The 17,706-nt window shown below is 37.9% G+C and overlaps 1 protein-coding gene across 1 annotated transcript in view; it reads left to right on the top strand.

Moving 5' to 3' along the window:
* The window catches only part of Dck (deoxycytidine kinase), a 36,110-nt gene extending 23,817 nt beyond the window's left edge, over positions 1-12,293 (top strand). The window contains exons 5-7 of the mRNA XM_008829295.2: positions 7,992-8,107; positions 9,540-9,630; positions 11,128-12,293. Of these exons, the coding sequence (XP_008827517.1) occupies positions 7,992-8,107; positions 9,540-9,630; positions 11,128-11,154 (234 nt within the window). The 3' untranslated portion in view covers positions 11,155-12,293. The remainder of the gene's footprint in view (positions 1-7,991; positions 8,108-9,539; positions 9,631-11,127) is intronic.
* The last annotated feature ends 5,413 nt before the right edge of the window (positions 12,294-17,706 follow it).

Genomic DNA, 17,706 nt, shown 5'->3' with positions numbered 1-17,706 from the left:
CGAAAGACGAGTATTGAATCCTGTCATTTTTATTTCTGTTTACATTCTTTATATAGCTGTACTTTTCCACAGTTTTACCTTCATTGAATTTCTTTCCACAACCCCTTAGGTATAATCGTTCATTGAATTTCTTTCCACAACCCCTTAGGTATAGTCGTTCCTTTCTTCAGGTCTTTGTATTGCTTCCAGACCTCTCTGAAGGGCTGGTTTTGTGGACATGAATTCCTTCAGCTTATTTATGTCATGGAAGATTTTTCTTTCCCCTTCGACTATAATAGACATTTTGGCTGGGTATAGTAATCTGGATTGGCATCTGTGGTCGTTTAAAACAGGGAATACTTTGGTCCAGGCTCTTCTGGCTTTCATAGTTTGCACTAAGTCAGCTGTAATCTTAATGGGTTTTCCTTTATATGTCACTTGTTTCTCTTTCGCAGCTTTCAGCATTGTCTCTTTGTTTTGTACGGGTAGTGTTTTCAGTATGATGTGCCGTGGAGAGTTTCTTTTCTGGTCCTGTCTGTTTCGTGTTCTATATGCTTCTTGCATTTGTATGGGCATGTCTTTCTTTAATTTTGGGAAATTTGAAAATTTCTTCCATGATTCTGTTGAAGATCTGGTCCATGCCATTATCTTGGAATTCTTCTCCTTCCTGTATGCCTATGATTTGTAAGTTTTGTCTTTTTATGGTGTCAATTCCTGCATATTCCATTCTTGTGATTTCTTAAATTTTTCATAATGTTTGCTTGAGTGGTCTAGTTTGTTCATTTTATCTTCCAGTCTTGATACTCTGTTTTCCAGTTCATTCGTTCTGTTGGTGCGGCTTTCTCCCGTCATTTCTAATTGGCTTACACTTCCTTCTTCATTTCAGCCTGAGTAGTATTCAGTATTTCTAGCTCTTTTCTGAATTTATTCAGAAGTTTATCCCTATCTTCCATCAGTTCTTTGAGTTCTTTGTATGTTCTTTAAATTCACTGATTTTTTTTTATCATGTTTATAATTGTTCTTTTGAGTTCCATGTCCTGCATTATCTCTAGGGGGTTCTCATTACACTCCTCTAGAGGAGTATTCGTATTTGGTGGGGATATGTTATTTTGGTTTTTCATGTTACTATTGTTTCTCTGTGATTTGACATGTGAATTTCTTTTGTAGTTTCTGATTCTTGTGTGAGACTCAAGCCTCCAAGTTTAGGTCTGCTTCTTTTTGTAAACTTTATGTGCCTTTGTGGTTTACTTTTTGGTCATGAAAATCTTGTTCTTCTAAGCTTCTGGTTCTCTCTTTTGATTTTATATTGGAGTGGCCAGATTGCTTTTTTCTTCAGGAGTTCCCACAAAGGACCAAGCCAGATGAGGCTCAGATCCTAAGGTCTGGATCCCTCCAGGACAGATTTTGGCCTCAGGAATTTAGGGGTTAGACTGACCTGGGAGCAAGGCACAGGAAAGATGCTAGTCTTGGGCAGCTGATGGCCATGCAAAGAGAGATGGGGGTGGGAAGGGGCCTCAAGGGCTCCTGGGGACTGCAGTGAGGAATTGGGTTGGTTTGGATGCAAAGGATCAGGAAGCCTAAAGGTTGGTGGGTTGTGCAGCCCAACGAAGCAGAGGGAGGTGAAGCCGGACCAGGCCTAGAGGGCTTCTTGGGACTGAGAAGGAACTGGTTTGGTCTGGTGTCTGGGGGCCAAGATAAGGAATGGATTAGCACCCAGGCTAGGAGGAAAGAAGGGAGGGGGAGATGGGAGGGTGAATGAGGCTGGGGTCGTCAAGGTGCAGAGGGCAGGATTGACTTACCCAGGAGAGAGGCCCAGGGAAGCAGAGGGAAGTGAGGGTGGGACCAGGCCCAGAGGCCTCCCGGGGACCTGGGTCTGTCTAGATGCAAGGGATCAGGACGCAGTGGTGGCCCTGGGCTGAGAGGTCAGCCCTGGCTTCCAGGAAAGAGGCTTGTGGGCCGTGCAGCCCAGGGAAGCAGAGGGAGGTCCCATACCTGTTCTTCACTAGTTCTGTGCTGTTATTTTCTTTCTTCCTAACTTGTATACTCTCATAAGTGCTAGAATAAGGAACTTGCTAAAGCAACTTCTAAAATAAATATAGGCCTAATGACGTGGGACTTTAAATAGATATTTTAACTATTGTTGAATTTTAAGGCCAGAAGAAGGTCTGGATACATAGTAGAAACTTAATAAGTATTTCCTGAATGAATATCAAAACTGATGGAAGTTCACTTTTTTTTTTCTTTTTTTTGGTCTTTTTGAGACAGGGTCTCCCTGTAGCCCCAGGTTTGTAGACCGGGCTGGCCTTGAACTCACAGAAATCCACCTGCCTCTGCCTCCCAAGTGCTAGAACTAAAGACCTGCACCGTCACACCCAGCAATGGAAGTTCACTTTACGAAACGTTTATGGTTGGTTTGGCCTTAGACTAAGTGGGTATTGGCAGCTATACTAGAGAAGAAACTTCATTTGCAGTTAGAGAGCTCCCTTGGAAATATGCCTTTTGTGAGATAGGTACCTATTCTATTTACATATTATGTAATATTATTTACGTGATAAATATCCATTTACGTATTGTTATGTAATAGTTATTACATAATAAATCCAGGAAGATCAAGTGGATGTCTTCCATAAAATTAACCTGAATAATGATACCTTACATCTAAATAAAAAAAAAATTTACTTACTATGGTGTGTGTGTGGCAACTTCTAAAATAATAGGCTTAATAAAGTGGGACTTTGTGTATGTGTGGGTATCAGTGTCTGTGGATGTCAGAGGACAACTTTATAGACTCAGTTCTTTCCTTTCTTTATCTGGGCTGCCCGGTTTGAACTCAGGTTGTCAGGGGCTTGCTCCACAAACATCTTTACTTGCTGAACCATCTTGCCAGCCCGGTATCTTATATTTAATAGGAAGCGCTGTAGTTTTGATCGTTGCATTCTCAAATTTCTTGTCTTCCCTCACTTTGGCAAGCCACGAGGTAGGCTTTAATAAATGTAAATGTCATGACTTCTGCCAAAAATCATTTAGAATACTGTTACTAGTTTTTAAAACTTATCTGTATTAGTATTGCCTGCATGTATGTAATGGAAGTGCACCTGTGTCTCATGCAATGCCCACAGAGGTCAGAAGAAGGCATCAGATCTTCTGAAACTGCAGTTACGAGTGAACCAAACCCCGCTCCTCTGAAAGATCAGCCATTGCTCTTAATCACTTAGCCATCTCTCCAGCCCCTAGAATACTGTTAACTATTGAAGCTGAACTTTCAAAGGAACCAGGTTTCTGATTTCTTTCATCAATGGATGATTTTGCTTATCTTCTAATGTCAAGTAACAAAAGAGCTGGACATGGTGGTATATGCCTGTAATCCCAGTTTTGAAGAGGTGGAGACTCAGGAGTTCAAAGTCTGCCTCAATTATATAGTAAGTTCAAGGTCAGTCTGGCCTGTAGGAGACCAAAAGAAAATAAAACATAAAGGAATGATGACACTTAAAGGAGTGACTATTGGCAGCTTGGTCTTTTTTTTTTTTTTTTTTTTTTTTTAATCTTTTTGAGACAGGATCTCCTTGTATTCCATCTGGCTTGGAGCTTACTATGTAGTCCCGGCATAGAGATCCACCTGCCTCTGCCTCCCAAGTGCTGGGCTTAAAGGTGCGCACTACCACTCCTGGCTTTTAATTGGATTTTTTCGTGTTTCATTTATTTTTGAGATAGGGTCTCACTGTGTAATCCTGAATTCACTGTGTAGTCTAGGCTGGCTTTGAACTCACAGAGATCTTCCTGCCTCTGCCTCTCCACCGTTGGGATGAAAGGTGTATACCACCACACCTGGAAGTACTCATTCTTATGGATGCTTTTAGAATTTCAACATATATATTTTATAAAAATAACATAGTTTGGCATGTTTGAAAAATATCTGGGCAACACAAATTGGCTCAATGGTGGATAAAAAAAATCACAAAGGTCGGTGGGTAGTTAGACGGGGGTCGATTTGGGAAGAATTTGGGAGGGATATGACCAAAGTATGTTGTATGAACTCAAAGAATTAAAATAAAAAAAAATTAAATTGAAAAACAAAGCAAAACATACAATAAAACAAAAAGAAACTTCAAAAATAACTTAAAGAATAGTAGTCATTTTATGGTAGAAGTGTTCATAGTGAGTACTTTAAAGGCTAACACAAACTAGTTGTGGTGATGTGACCTTATAGTTCAGGTACACCACATGTTAAGGAAAGAAGGTTGAGCATTTGAAGACAGTCTGAGCTTCACAGCGAGACCCTATTTAAAACAAAGACTAACAGAAATTTATAGTCAGTATCATTTATGATATCTTTGTGTGTGTCACGTATGTATCTGGTATATGTCTATTTTTGTGTTCATATGTGTATGTGGGTGCATGTGGAAAACAGGTTGGATGGCTTCCTCTTTCTTCCTGTATGTGTGTGTGTGTGTGAGCATGCATATGTTTGGTACATGCATGTGCATGATGGTGCATGTACCTGTGTAAGTGTGGAGGGCCAGGGGTTGACATTGGGTGTCTTTTTCATCTCCGCTTACTTTCTGAGAAAAGTTTCTCACTAAATCTGAAGCTCATTTTTTCGTCTAGATTGACTGGCCAGCAAGCCCCTAGGATCCATTTTCTCCCTGCTACCTCCCCAGTGTTGGGGATTCAGGTTCTCACTGCCATGACCACCTTTTACATGGGTACTGGAGAATCTGAACTCGGGTCCTCATGCTTGCTGAGAAGTACTTTACCCACTAAGTCATCTCCCCAGCCCCCCTCTACTTTAATTTTTGAGACAAGGTCTCACTGATCTTAGGGCTCACTGAAGGCTTAGACTGGCTGGCCAGCAAGCCTAGGGATTCGCCTGTTTTTAGGTGCCCCTGTGTCCCAGTGCTGGGTTATTGAAGGTCCTTATGTTTTGTGGTAAGTGCTTTACCAACTGAGCCATATTGCTAGTCCCTCATTTATGATACCTTTGATTAAAGATTATTGAAAAAAGAATTGGTAGCTTGGAATGGTGGTGTACACATTTTAATTCTGTATTTGAGAGACAGTGGTAGTAATCTCAGAGTTTGAGGACAGCCTGGTCTGCATAGAGAATACCAGGCCATCCAGGACTACATAGTGAGACCCTGTCTCAAAAACAAAAATAAAATAAAATAAAGAAAAGAAAAGGAGCTGGAGAGATGGCTCAACGGTTAAGAGTGCTGGCTACTCTTGCAGAGGACTGGATTCAATTCCCAGCACCCACATGGCGACTAATAACCATCTGTAACTCCAGTTCCAGGGGAGCTGAGGCCCTGTTCTGACCTCTGCAGGCACTGCACAACACAGGTGCATTTATATACATGCAGGAATTTGACTCATACACATAAAAAAATAAAATATTAAGAAAAGAAAAAATGAATTTATAATGGACTTTGTAGCACAGTTTATGTGCTGCTATTGACTCATGAGTATTATATAGGTTTTAGATTCTTTTTTCTTTTTGTAGTAGTAGACATTGAACTCAGGATCTTGTACTTGCTAGACAGTACTTCACTACTGACCAGAGGGTGGTATTTTATGTAGCTAAGTGTTTAACGCGTCCCCGCAAGTTATATTAAATTTTGCTTATATGGATTTTTAGGGGAAAATGATCTAGAGCCATACTAATGTTGCTATTTAAATTTATGGTTATTAAAATTATATAAGGCTTGGAAATTCAGTTCCTTGGTCACCACACTAGCCATGCTTCAGGTGCTGCAAGCCATAGATGGCTAGTGGCCACACTGTATTTGATAATGCCAATATAGGGTAGTTTTTAAAAACATCATGGTGTTCTTTTTTTTTTTGTAGATGCAATTTCCTTTTATTGGCAAAACTGTACACTGAGGCTCAGATGGTAGAGAAAGCCAGGGCTAAGGAAGTCAGTAAGTTGCCACAGATTACACCGTAGGCAGGGGGCTGTTAGCGCTTACATTCTGTCTTTGGTCTTGTGGTCTTTGACTGGTGGCCAAGTGACTCCTTATTTCTTTTTATTTTAAGTGTTGCAAAATAGAGTACAGTGATAGACCGGTAGTCCATTCTTGTAACAATACTTAGCCTGGGAAATTTGTAAGTGACAAATTTTATTTCTTTTATTTCTTGGGTTCTAGATGTTGAGTAGTCTTGAGTTCAAGACACCAACAGATTTGGTTTCTGGTAAGGGTTTACTTTTTGCTTCCAAGGTGGCCCCTCATTGCTGCATCCTTGCATAAGCATGCATGCTGAGGCCTCATGTGGCAGAAGGATTGAAAGGTCAGGTAACTCTGAAGGCTTTTTTCTAGGGGCATTAATTCTTTTTGAGACAGGGTCACCTTCTAGCCCCAGCTGGCCTGTAACTCACGATGTAGACCAGGCTGGCCTTGAACTCGATCTGCCTGCCTCTGCCTCCTCCAAAATGCTGGGATTAAAGGCATGTACCACCATGCTGAGATTCTGTCTGGTTTGAACTTGCATGGGACTTGTGCATGCTGTCACCATTGGTGTGAATTCTTATAAGTAACTGACCAGCATCTGGAAAACTCTGTTTCTTTGTGGTAATCCACCACCTCTGGCTCTTATAATCTTTCTGCTCCCTCTTCTGCAATGATCCCTGAGCCCTGGGAGGCAGAAGTTTGAAACAGGTATCCTATTCAGGGATAAGCTTTCTGCAGCCTCTTGTTCTGTACACATGGGTTGTGGGTTTCTGTGCTAAACACCATCTGTTGCGTAAAGAAACCTCTCTGGTGAGAGTTGAAAGATGCATTCATCTTATTTGTAGAGTTTGTACTGAAAATGTATCACTTAGGGCTAAGTGTCTCACAGAAATTATTCTCTGCGTTTGACCAATGGTGTAATTCTCTGTTAAGTCTCCATTTGTTGCACAAAGAAGCCTCTTTTTTTTTAACTTTAAAAAAAAATTACTGAGAATTTCATACATGAATATAAGGTGTTTTGATCAAATCCATACCCACTCCCTCCCCTCCAACTCCTCCCATGTCTCCCCATCACTTTTTCCTGAGCAACTTTCTTTTCTTTTCTTTTTTTTAATGGGGCTTTTGGTTACTCTTAACATTCTCCCTTCTGAAGAGGTAACCCTAAAATCTTTTAAGAATTAGATAAGAGCTCCCAAATACTTTTGACATTTTTGGCCTTTGGAACAAAGTATGTTGCTAAGAGGCCCAAGGACATTTTGATTTTTAGCCAAGAAACTGGCTACTTTTCTTTGGGGTCTTTTTACACTAACTGACTAGCCAATTCCTACCTCCCATTCTTATCACACCATCCCCTGAAGAGGATACCCAACTTGCTGATAGGGAATCAGGACGCAGACGGCTCTGGCTTCTTCCATGCTGAATAGGGATGCAGGGTGAAGCAATTGGAGTACCCCTTCAGTAGGTCTATCTAGAAGACTCCCAAATTGTATAACTCTTAACTGCAGGGAGAAAAAAATCCTTGACTGGTGCTTAGGAGATGTGAAGGAGAAGTAAAGGCAAGAGTAGTTAGCATTACAAGTTCTAGATGGAACCAGAAAAAAGTCAAAATGGCAAATTTCAAATGCTCATATCAGAGATCTTGTTCTTTTATGTTGTGGTGACTTAGACCTTACATTCCATTAGGAACTACTACCTTTTACATTAATGGAACACAGACACAATCAATTTGGTCAATAACTAAGGATTAATAGGTTGGCATATTTTTAGCTGTCTTATAAAAATATTTTAAAGTAGAAGTTTTATAAACTATTTCCCTACACCCTTTTTAAAAAATCGTACTTAAATTAGTATATTTCATACATGGATGCTGATTTATTTTGGGAAGTGCTGCTTAGCTTAGAACTGTCAAGTGACTAAAATAACACTTAATTGGAAAAATGAACTACAACTTCGAAGAAGTGATAAATAAGGATTTTTGGGTAGCATAACTAAAGACACTAGAAAAGAAAATTTTAATGGCATCAGACAAAAATAGTTGCTCATCTTTTGTTTCTTATTATTTCCTTTTAGAAATGTTTAAATAGAATATATTTACGAGGAAGAAATGAAGAGCAGGGCATTCCTCTTGAATATTTAGAGAAACTTCATTATAAACATGAAAGCTGGCTCCTGCATAGAACCCTGAAGTAAGAGCTCTTATTCTATGTGCTAGTCATTGTGATCGCTTTTATTAAAGTTTAATTGAGAAGTTGGATGCAACAATGGGTAAAATTTTTTGTTTATTTATTTGTTGATATTTCCAAGTTAGGTAAGGGTTCTGATTTTCATTATAATAAGATTCCATTTTTTGAAGATTTTATAACTGATATCTCTTAATAGTAGGTTATTTTAATTTCTTTCAGGAATGATTTTAAGGTAATGCTGTCATCTATAGTTTTGCTTTCTATACTTTCAGTTTCATATTATCAGCCTTAGTCCAAAAACATTAAATGTGAAATTTCAGAAATAATTCATAAATTTTAAATTGTTCATTAAACTGAGTATAACCTATAGTCCTATCTTCTTGGGAGACTGGGCAGGAAGATTGTTTGAGCCCAGGAGCTTGAGACTACCCTTGGCAACATATTGCCTACCATTGTGAGTAGTGTGATGAAACACTGCTGTCTACTCTGTCCTGTCCCACCCAGAGATACCCAGGATGTGAATTGTCCCCTTTTCCAGCATGACCAAGCATTATAGGACTGCTTATAATCAAGTCACACTTGTTTTAATCAGTAATGGCTCTGAAATGCAAGTGTAGTGAGTGATACTTAGCAGCCTATATGATAAAGAGAGGCCACAGTGTGCTTTAAATGGAAAAGTGAAAATTCTCAATCTAATGAAAGAAAAACAAAAAGCAATTTTAAGGTAGAGCATTACATTTGTATATGTTTGTATATAAGAAAAACTGTAATATAGACTTTGTATTATCCACAGTTTCAGGCATTGACTGGGAATCTTGGAATGTGTCCTACATGGCCAAGGGGGTGGGGGGACCTACTAGAATATATTTTAAATTTGTTTCTTAGGTCATGACTTGGGAGCTAGTAGCCTAGTTGCTAATAGCAAAAACTTTGTCATTAGTTAGCTCTTGGATGGTATTCAACTGGATAGCCTCTGAGTCCTGGAATGACCTCTTAGTTTTAGTTTCCTTTCCCTTTATTTTTACTGTTTGGAGTGTTGGGGATGGAACCCACTGCCTTATATGCTAAGCAAGCACACTACCACTAAGCTACACCCCAGGCTTTCCAGGTCTTTAAAATGCAAAGTTTCTTCTTTCTCATATTCTTTGCTTTTAAGAAGTATCAGATATCATAATGCCTAGTTTTACATATTTTGTACTGAGATGATCATGCACATAGTAAATCTATATGCAAAAGAAAAGGGTGACCAGGTGTTTCACTGCAGGTTTAACTTTAGTTTGCAGTGATTGACATTTTGATTTTCAAATGATGGCCAGAAGAGGGTGTCCTATCCCTTGCAGCTGGAGTTACAGATGGTTGTTAGACCAAAATAATTAGTTTTAATGTTTCTAACTTAGTGATTTTTCTGATTTTCTTCACCTCTCTTTTTGAACAGAACCAACTTTGATTATCTACAAGAGGTGCCTGTCCTCACACTGGATGTTAATGAAGACTTCAAAGACAAACATGAGAGTCTGGTTGAAAAGGTAGACTTAGAAACTATATTATTTGTCTTGTATGAAAAAGGATACTAACTTGTGAAAAAATTTCTTACAGACAAGCTTGTATAAAGTTATGTTAAGAAGGCTGAGGGTAGCTCAGTGGTGGAGTGCTTTCTAAGCATTCCTGAGCTTCTGAGCTTGATCCTGAACATCACCAAAAAGGAAAGGAAAATTACAGTAAGAAAAGTTATCTATAGAGGAGTTTAGACTGTTGAGAGTCTAATTCTGATTTTCAGTTCTAGCTTTGTGGCCTGAGCTAAAATGGCTGTCTTCTTTATCTTTTTATTTCTTTATCTGTGAGACAGGGAGTAATAGAACTGTATAATACATATCCTTGTACCCATATTAATTGACTTAGTGACCTAACATCTAAAGAAGATTACAATTTTTTGTTGCTTAGTTTTGAGAGAAACTTAGGTTGTTTTTTTTTTAATTCACAAAATGTCTACTGTTTGATTACTTGATATTTGTGATGGATATAGCTCAAAATTTGAAAACCTCAACATTTGAAAACCTCTGCAGCCTATGGTTGTTTTCATCATTTAAAGATCTGGAAAATTTAAGTGATTATTTATGATGTTAAAACACAAGATAAAATTAACATACTAGTACAATAAATGAAATTATGAGCCATTGTACTAAACCATTAGTTTAACCGAACTTGTAAAACCACATCCTAATTTTATTTATTTTTAAATATTTATTTTTGTTTTACGTGTATGAATGTTTTGCCTACATCTATGGCTGTGTACCACATGTGTACCTAGTGTCCATAGAAGCCAGATGACGGCATTGGATCCCCTGAGACTAGAGTTACAGGCAGTTGTGAGCTGCCAAGTGAGTGCTAGGAACTGAACCTAGTCCTCTGTAAGAGCAGCAAGTACTCTTAACCACTGAGCCATCTTTCCAGCCTCCAAAGAATTGTTTTTTAAATTAATAATCTTGCAGTGGGCTTTTTGAAAGGTATTTTTACAAGGCTGCATCTTTATCTTTTAATAGAATTTTTGTATAGTCTACAATATGTGAAGAATGAGGGTCTTCCATTGTAGTTTTGGTCAGTTGGCTAGGATCACCAGAATTACATAACTGCCTGAATACTAATGTCACAGAGTAGGCAATTAAAATTCACGCCTTAAAAATATTACAGGTCCTCTGTGTTTGAATTACAAATTTGTTTGGTCTGTTTTAGTTGCCAGTATTAAAGCTGTATTATTGATCTATAGTATTTAAAAAAAGAAATGATAAAACTAGTGTTGCATGAATCTTTATATTTTTAGACTTATATTAACCTTAAATATAAAGTGAATAGCCCCTATAATGATCTTTTAGGCTATTGATCTTACTACTAAAGTTTTGTCTGGAAAATAAATGTTGTAGCATTGTGGTTATTTACACAGTTGAGGTGTTAAGCTGTTCTGTACTCTTATCTTTAAATATTAGATACCAAATTAATTGAGGAATTATTAATTTTTTTTTCTTTAGGTCAAAGAATTTTTGAGTACTTTGTGATTGCACCGAAGACTACAGCCAACAAAGTGTTTCCAGATACTTCAGTTCTTTGTGTCATCATAACTCAGCATTCATACAAATGTCTTTACAAGATTCAGTTTCTAAACTATTTTTGTTCCAAGAGAAAAAATGGTGGTTTTTTTTTTGTTTGTTTTGTTTTTGTTTCAAAGAATCCTGTGTAAAACTTTGAGCCCCCTTTAATCTCTTAAACTTCTCTCATTTCCCTTCTTTCTTTCCTTAGTTTTTAAAATAGAGGTCTTTAAATATTTGGTGTTTCCAGATCAGTATAATAAGTGAGTAAACTATTATAAAGACCCAGTCTTCTCCTTTCCTCTGTTGTTATCCTGAGCTTTGACATTTTCCCATGGTGCTTCTCATTAGTGATCAGTTTCTTAACTGGAACCCTTAATGTTACATATAAATGATGTGTGTTCTATGTAAGTTAGTGTACCTATTAAAAGTTGAAAAGTAGAACTTGAGGGATCCACAAAAAAAGGATTCTGAAGGGGTGGGGTTTTATTTGTTTTGTTTTTGTTTTTTTTTTTGGTTATTGTTTTACTTTGTTTTTTTGTTTTCTTTTTTTTCTGTTTGGTGGTGAAGGAGATTGAACCTTGCATTTCATGAGTGCTAGGCAAGCACCTTACACTGAGCTATATCCCTAGCCCATGAAGTTTTGAGTGTTTTTTACCAAGTGCCTCCCCTTCCACTCTATTTAATGTTCGAAATAAGACCAGGTTCAGTATCACCTCATTGATATGCTATTAATGTGTCTATAGTGCATTTGTACAATTTGGTAATGGTATAATGTATTTTTACAAATCATTTAATCTTTCTTCTACCTTTGTTTCTTCATTTGTGATGAGAGTATTCCTTTTATCCTTTACATGGAATTTTGGAGAGTAAAAGAAATCTTTCTATATTTAAAAGGTAGCTAAGAAGTTATACATGAGTATAAAGATTTATTACAATACTTATAGGGCTGGAGAGATGGCCCAGAGATGGCTTAAACAGCACTGGCTGGGGACCCAGGTTCTACTCCCAGCAACCACATGGCAGTTAACCTTTTATAACTCCAGTTCCAGAGGATCTGAGCCCTCTCCTGATTTCCATGAGCATTGCACACACATGGTGCACTTAAATACACGCAGACAAAACACACATAAAATTATATAAAAAAGATAGCTACCTGTTTTTCTCAGACTACTACAATTAAAATGTTTATTTAAGGGCTGGAGAGTTGGCTGATCTGTTAGAACACTGACTGCTCTTTCAGAAAACCTGGTTCAAATCCTAGCACCCACAAGACAGTTAACCCTCTGTAACTTCAATTCCAGGAGATCCGACACCCTCTTCTGTCCTCTGCAGGTACTGCATGACACAAGTACACTTATATGCAGGCATAACACTCATACACATAAAATTTTAAAAAATGTTTATTTAAATTATGATTTTCTTGAAATCATTTGAGGTGGAAGTATAGTTTTTCCTAAATTTTAGTTTTTATCTAAAATGATGCTGGAACATAGTGTAAGTTTTTCTATTTCTATTAGTCCTGCATTGGTATGAGCAGTCTCTCTTTACCTTCGTATATGGTGAGACTTCAGGAGAAGAGCCGAGCCGTGGTGGAGCATTTCAGCAGTTTATCCTGTTCCATCCCAACTCTTATTTCCTGTCTTATATTTTTTTCTTTGTGGTGTTGTTAGGAAGACTGCTGATTTAAAATGTAAATATAAGCCACAGATTTTGCCGTGAGAATGCTGTGGCACACATCGCTTCAGAGTTTGCTTTGCTCTGTAGGATTTTGCCTTACGTCTTGCATAGCTCCAGAGAAAATAATGATAAAAATGATCTTGCTTGTATGTAACATATTATGAAAGCATTATGATATTTGTTGAACTAGGAAATAAAATTAATAAATATAGGGAAGTTAAAAACTCCTGTTAATATGTTTTTGTCTCTAAAATACTTAGCTGTTTAGCTGTAAAAAATCTGCTTGACTTATCTTAGATCTGTATATAATTGAAGAGTTTGGGTTTCTTTTCCCCCACTTTTTAAAGTTAAGATGTACATTTTTCCCCCAAATAACCTTTCTACTTAACATTAAAAAAATTATACACCTTTTTCTTTGAAATGAGAAAGAACCATGTTTCTTTTAAAGCTATAATTTTCCTTTCTCAAATGTTACTTTTTGTTGTTTTTGGTTTCTTATTTTAAGCGCTAATTTAGTGGGTTAACTGGTACGGATACACTGATCTTTGGAAACGAACTCAATTTCAAATATGTAATAACCACAAATAGTGGGGTTTTTTTTTCATTTTTGTTTCATATAAATGAACTTGCCTACTTAAATATTTGTCAATAAATACATTTAAATTTTGTGAACTATAGTTGGGAGTTTATATCTGGAAATCATCTGGTTATGTTTTAGGAATTTTGTGGTTTTGTATTTTCTGGTGTTTTTTTTTAATTTTAAAATTTTATGTGTATGTGTGTATTGCTTGCATGTAGGTAAGTGCACCCGTGTAATGCAATGCCCGTGGAGGTCAGAAGAGGCTGTCAGATCCCCTGGGACTGGAGTTACAGACAGTTGTTAGTTGCCATGTGGGTGCTGGAATTCGAACCTAGGTCTTCTGCAGGAACAACCAGTGTTCCTAACTGCTGAGTCATCTCTCCACCCCCTGCATTTTCTGTTTATATCTATGACCCATCTTTCAGTTTTGGTGAAGGATTGTGTGTGTGTGTGTGTGTGTGTGTGTGTGTGTGTGTACGTACGTGTACACGTGCCTGCTCTGGTATCTTCTTTGGTTCATTGCCTTGGTTTTACTGCTATGTGTGTGGCTTTTTTTTTTTTTTTAAGTTCAGTTGGCTGTATTTGTGTGTCTTTTTATGAATTCTGTATTCTGTTTGATTGGTATATTTAACTTATTACTTTGTCAGTGCCATATTGTCTTAATCATTTTAGTTTTATAGTAATTCAAAGTTGAATAGTCAGTCTTTTGTTTGTTTGAGGCCTTTGTCATGTTGCCCGGGCTGCTCTCCACTGGTGATCTTCCTGTATCAGTCTCCTCAGCACTGGGATGATAGGTGTGTACAACTGTACACAGCTTCTTCCTTTTAGTGTTGAATTTGGTGTTCTGAGACTTTTGTCAACCTACAAAAACTATTAGAAGCAGTCTGTCAGTAGCCACAAAATAACTTGAGATCATTATTTGGCATTTTATTGAATCTACAGAACAAGTTGAGAAGAACTAACGTTTTGAAATTTTTTTTTTTTTTACTATCAATGTGGAATATTATTCCATTTAGTTTGCTAATGAATGTCATTAAAGTGTCATAATTATCTTCATGTAGATCTTATATACATTATTGGATTTATGCCTAAGTTTTTATGTCTAGGATGCTAAAGTAAGTGGTGGTGCATTTTTAATTTAAAATTCTTCTTATTGAGGAAAGCAATTGACTTTGGCATATTAACCTTATATTCTGCAGTTTGGGTATATTATTCATTCTAGAATTTTGTTGTTTTTGTTGGATTTTCAACATAATGTTCCTGTCAACTGCCAGACTTAGACAACATGTTTTCTCCCATGAAGACTCTAGATTAAACAACAATGAAAGATGTGAAATTAGAAGTCCAACTCTTTGGAGGAAGGAATAGGGGGCAAAAGAGGGAACTTAGGGAGTGAACATTGTTGAAGTACATTGTATACATGTATGAAAATGTCATAATGAAATTATCGTTTTCTTTTTTACAAATATACACCAATAAAAGGAAAGACTCCATGTACTCCTGTTATGTTTACATTTGGTACACAGCTGCAGACTTTCTTTTTCCTTTTAAAATGTTTTTTATTTTATGCCCTCTGCTTCCCTGGGCCTGCAGGACCTGCTGCAGGCCTCTCTCCTACCCGCAGGCCTCTCTCTGGGGTAAGACCACTGCGCCCTCCGGGCCTTGACTCCCCCAGCCCCATTCACCCTCCCATCTCCACCACCATTCTCTCCTCCAAGTTTGGCCTCTGCCCCATTCCCTGTCTTGGGGCCCCAGACACCTGAGGAACCAACACTGCTCCCTGATCCTTTTCATCCAGACCAATGGAGTGCCTTCTCTGGGACCCAGGAGCTCTGCTTCTGGGGCTGGCTCCACCCTCCCTCCACTTCCCTGGGACTGCACCACCTGCCAGTCTCTTTCTGGGACACTCGGGCTGACATTTCCTCTTCTTGATCCTTTGCATCCAGACCAACCCAGCTCCTCAGTGCAGTCCCCAGGAGGCCTTGGGGCCTCTTCCCGCCACATCTGCCTTTGCATCTCTGGGTGGCATGGCCACCAGCTACCCTAGATCACATTTTTCCTGGGCCAGGCTCCCAGGCCAGTCCAACCCCCAAATTCCTGAGGCCAAAATCGTTCCTGGAGGGATCTAGACCCTAGGAGAAAGCCTGAAAACATCTGACCCTCACCTGAATTGGGCCTCTGTGGGAACTCCTGAAGACAAAAGCAATCCGGCCACTCCAATATAAAATCAAAAGAGAGAACCAGAAGCTTAGATGAACCAGCTTTTCATGACCAAAAAGTAAACCACAAAGACACATAAAGTTCACAAGAAGCAGGCCTAGACTTGAAGACCTGAGTCTCATACAAGAATCAGAAACTACAAAAGAAATTCACATGTCAAAATCACAGAGAAAAAAATAACATGAAAACCCAAAATAACATATCCCCACCAAATACCAATAGTCCTCTAGAGGAATACAATGAAAACCCCCTAGAGATAATGTAGGACATGGAACTAAAAATAACAATTATAAGCATGATAAAAGAATTCAGTGAATTTAAAGAACACACAAAAAAATCAAAGAACTGAAGGAAGATAGGGATAAACTTCTGGATGCATTCAGAAAAGAGTTAGAAATATTGAAGAATACTCAGGCTGAAATGAAGAAGGAAGTGAAACACTCAGTAAGTCAATTAGAAATGACAGGAGAAAGTCTCACCAATAGCATGAATGAAATGGAAAAGAGTACGAAGACTGGAATATAAAAAGTGGACAAATTAGACCACTTAAGCAAAGATTATGAAAAATTTAAGAAAATGCAGGAATTGAGTGATACCATAAAAAGACCAAACTTACGAATTATAGGCATACAGGAAGGAGAAGAATCCCAAGATAATGGCATGGACCAGATCTTCAACAGAATCATGGAAGAAAATTTCCCAAAATTAAAGAAAGACATGCCCATACAAATACAAGAAGCATATAGAACACTAAACAGACAGGACTAAAAAAGAAACTCTCCACGGCACATCATAGTAAATACACGTACAAAACAAAGAGACAATACTTAAAGCTGCAAAAGAGAAACAAGTCGCATATAAAGGAAAATCCATTAAGATTACAGCTGACTTTTCAGTGCAAACTATAAAAGCCAGAAGAGCCTGGACCAAAGTAGTCCCAGTTTTAAATGACCACAGATGCCAACCCAGATTACTATACCCAGCCAAAATGTCTATTATAGTCGAAGGGGAAAGAAAAATCTTCCATGATATAAATAGGCTGAAGGAATTCATGTCCACAAAACCAGCCATTCAGAGAGTTCTGGAAGCAATACAAAGAGCTGAAAAAAGGAATGACTATACCCAAGGGATTGCAGAAAGAAGTCCAATGAAGTTATAACTGTGAAAAGGTACAGCTATATCAAGAATGTAAGCAGAAATAAAAATAACCGGATTCAATACCCATCTTTCACTAATAAATTTAAATATTAACGGACTGAACTCCCCAGTCAAAAGACACGGACTAGGTGAATGGATTAACACAAAAAAACCCATCTTTTTGTTGTCTGTAAGAAGCTCATCTCACTTTCAAGGACAGACACTATCTCAAAGTGAAAGGATGGAAAAAAATATACCAAGCAAATGGCACTATCTGACAAAATAGATTTTAAAACTAATCAGAAGAGATAAAGAGGGTCACTTCATTCTGATCAAAGGAACAATAAATCAAGACAATATTACAATCATGAACATATGTTCACCAAACTCTGGTGCACCCAACTTCATAAAAACAATACTACAGGACTTTAAGACCCAGATTAATCCCAACTCATTAATAGTAGGGGACTTCAGTACCCCACTGTCACCATTAGATAGGTCAACAGGGCAGACAGTTACAGAGAGACATCTGAATTAAACAATACCATATATCGAATGGACTTAAGAGATATCACCCAAGTATTCCACCCAAGCACCAAAGGACATACTTTCTACTCAGTACCCCATGGAACCTTCTCCAAAGTCGACCATATACTGATGCACAAAACCTCAACAAATACAAAAAGATTGAAATAATTCCATGCATTCTATCAGACCACAATGCAACAATGCTTACAATCAACACCCGAAGAAGCCCTAATCACCACATCAACACATGGAGATCAAACAACACACTCCTGAATGATGAAAGGGTCAAAAGAGAAAGTAAGAAAGAAATAAAAGTATTGCTGGAATTAAATGAAAAGGACAGTACAACATGAGAAAACCTCTGGGACACACTGAAT

This window comes from Nannospalax galili, unplaced genomic scaffold, assembly GCF_000622305.1.
Source record: "Nannospalax galili isolate Female #2095 unplaced genomic scaffold, S.galili_v1.0 scaffold50, whole genome shotgun sequence".
NCBI lineage: Eukaryota > Metazoa > Chordata > Mammalia > Rodentia > Spalacidae > Nannospalax > Nannospalax galili.
This window is presented reverse-complemented; position numbering and strand designations above follow the sequence as displayed.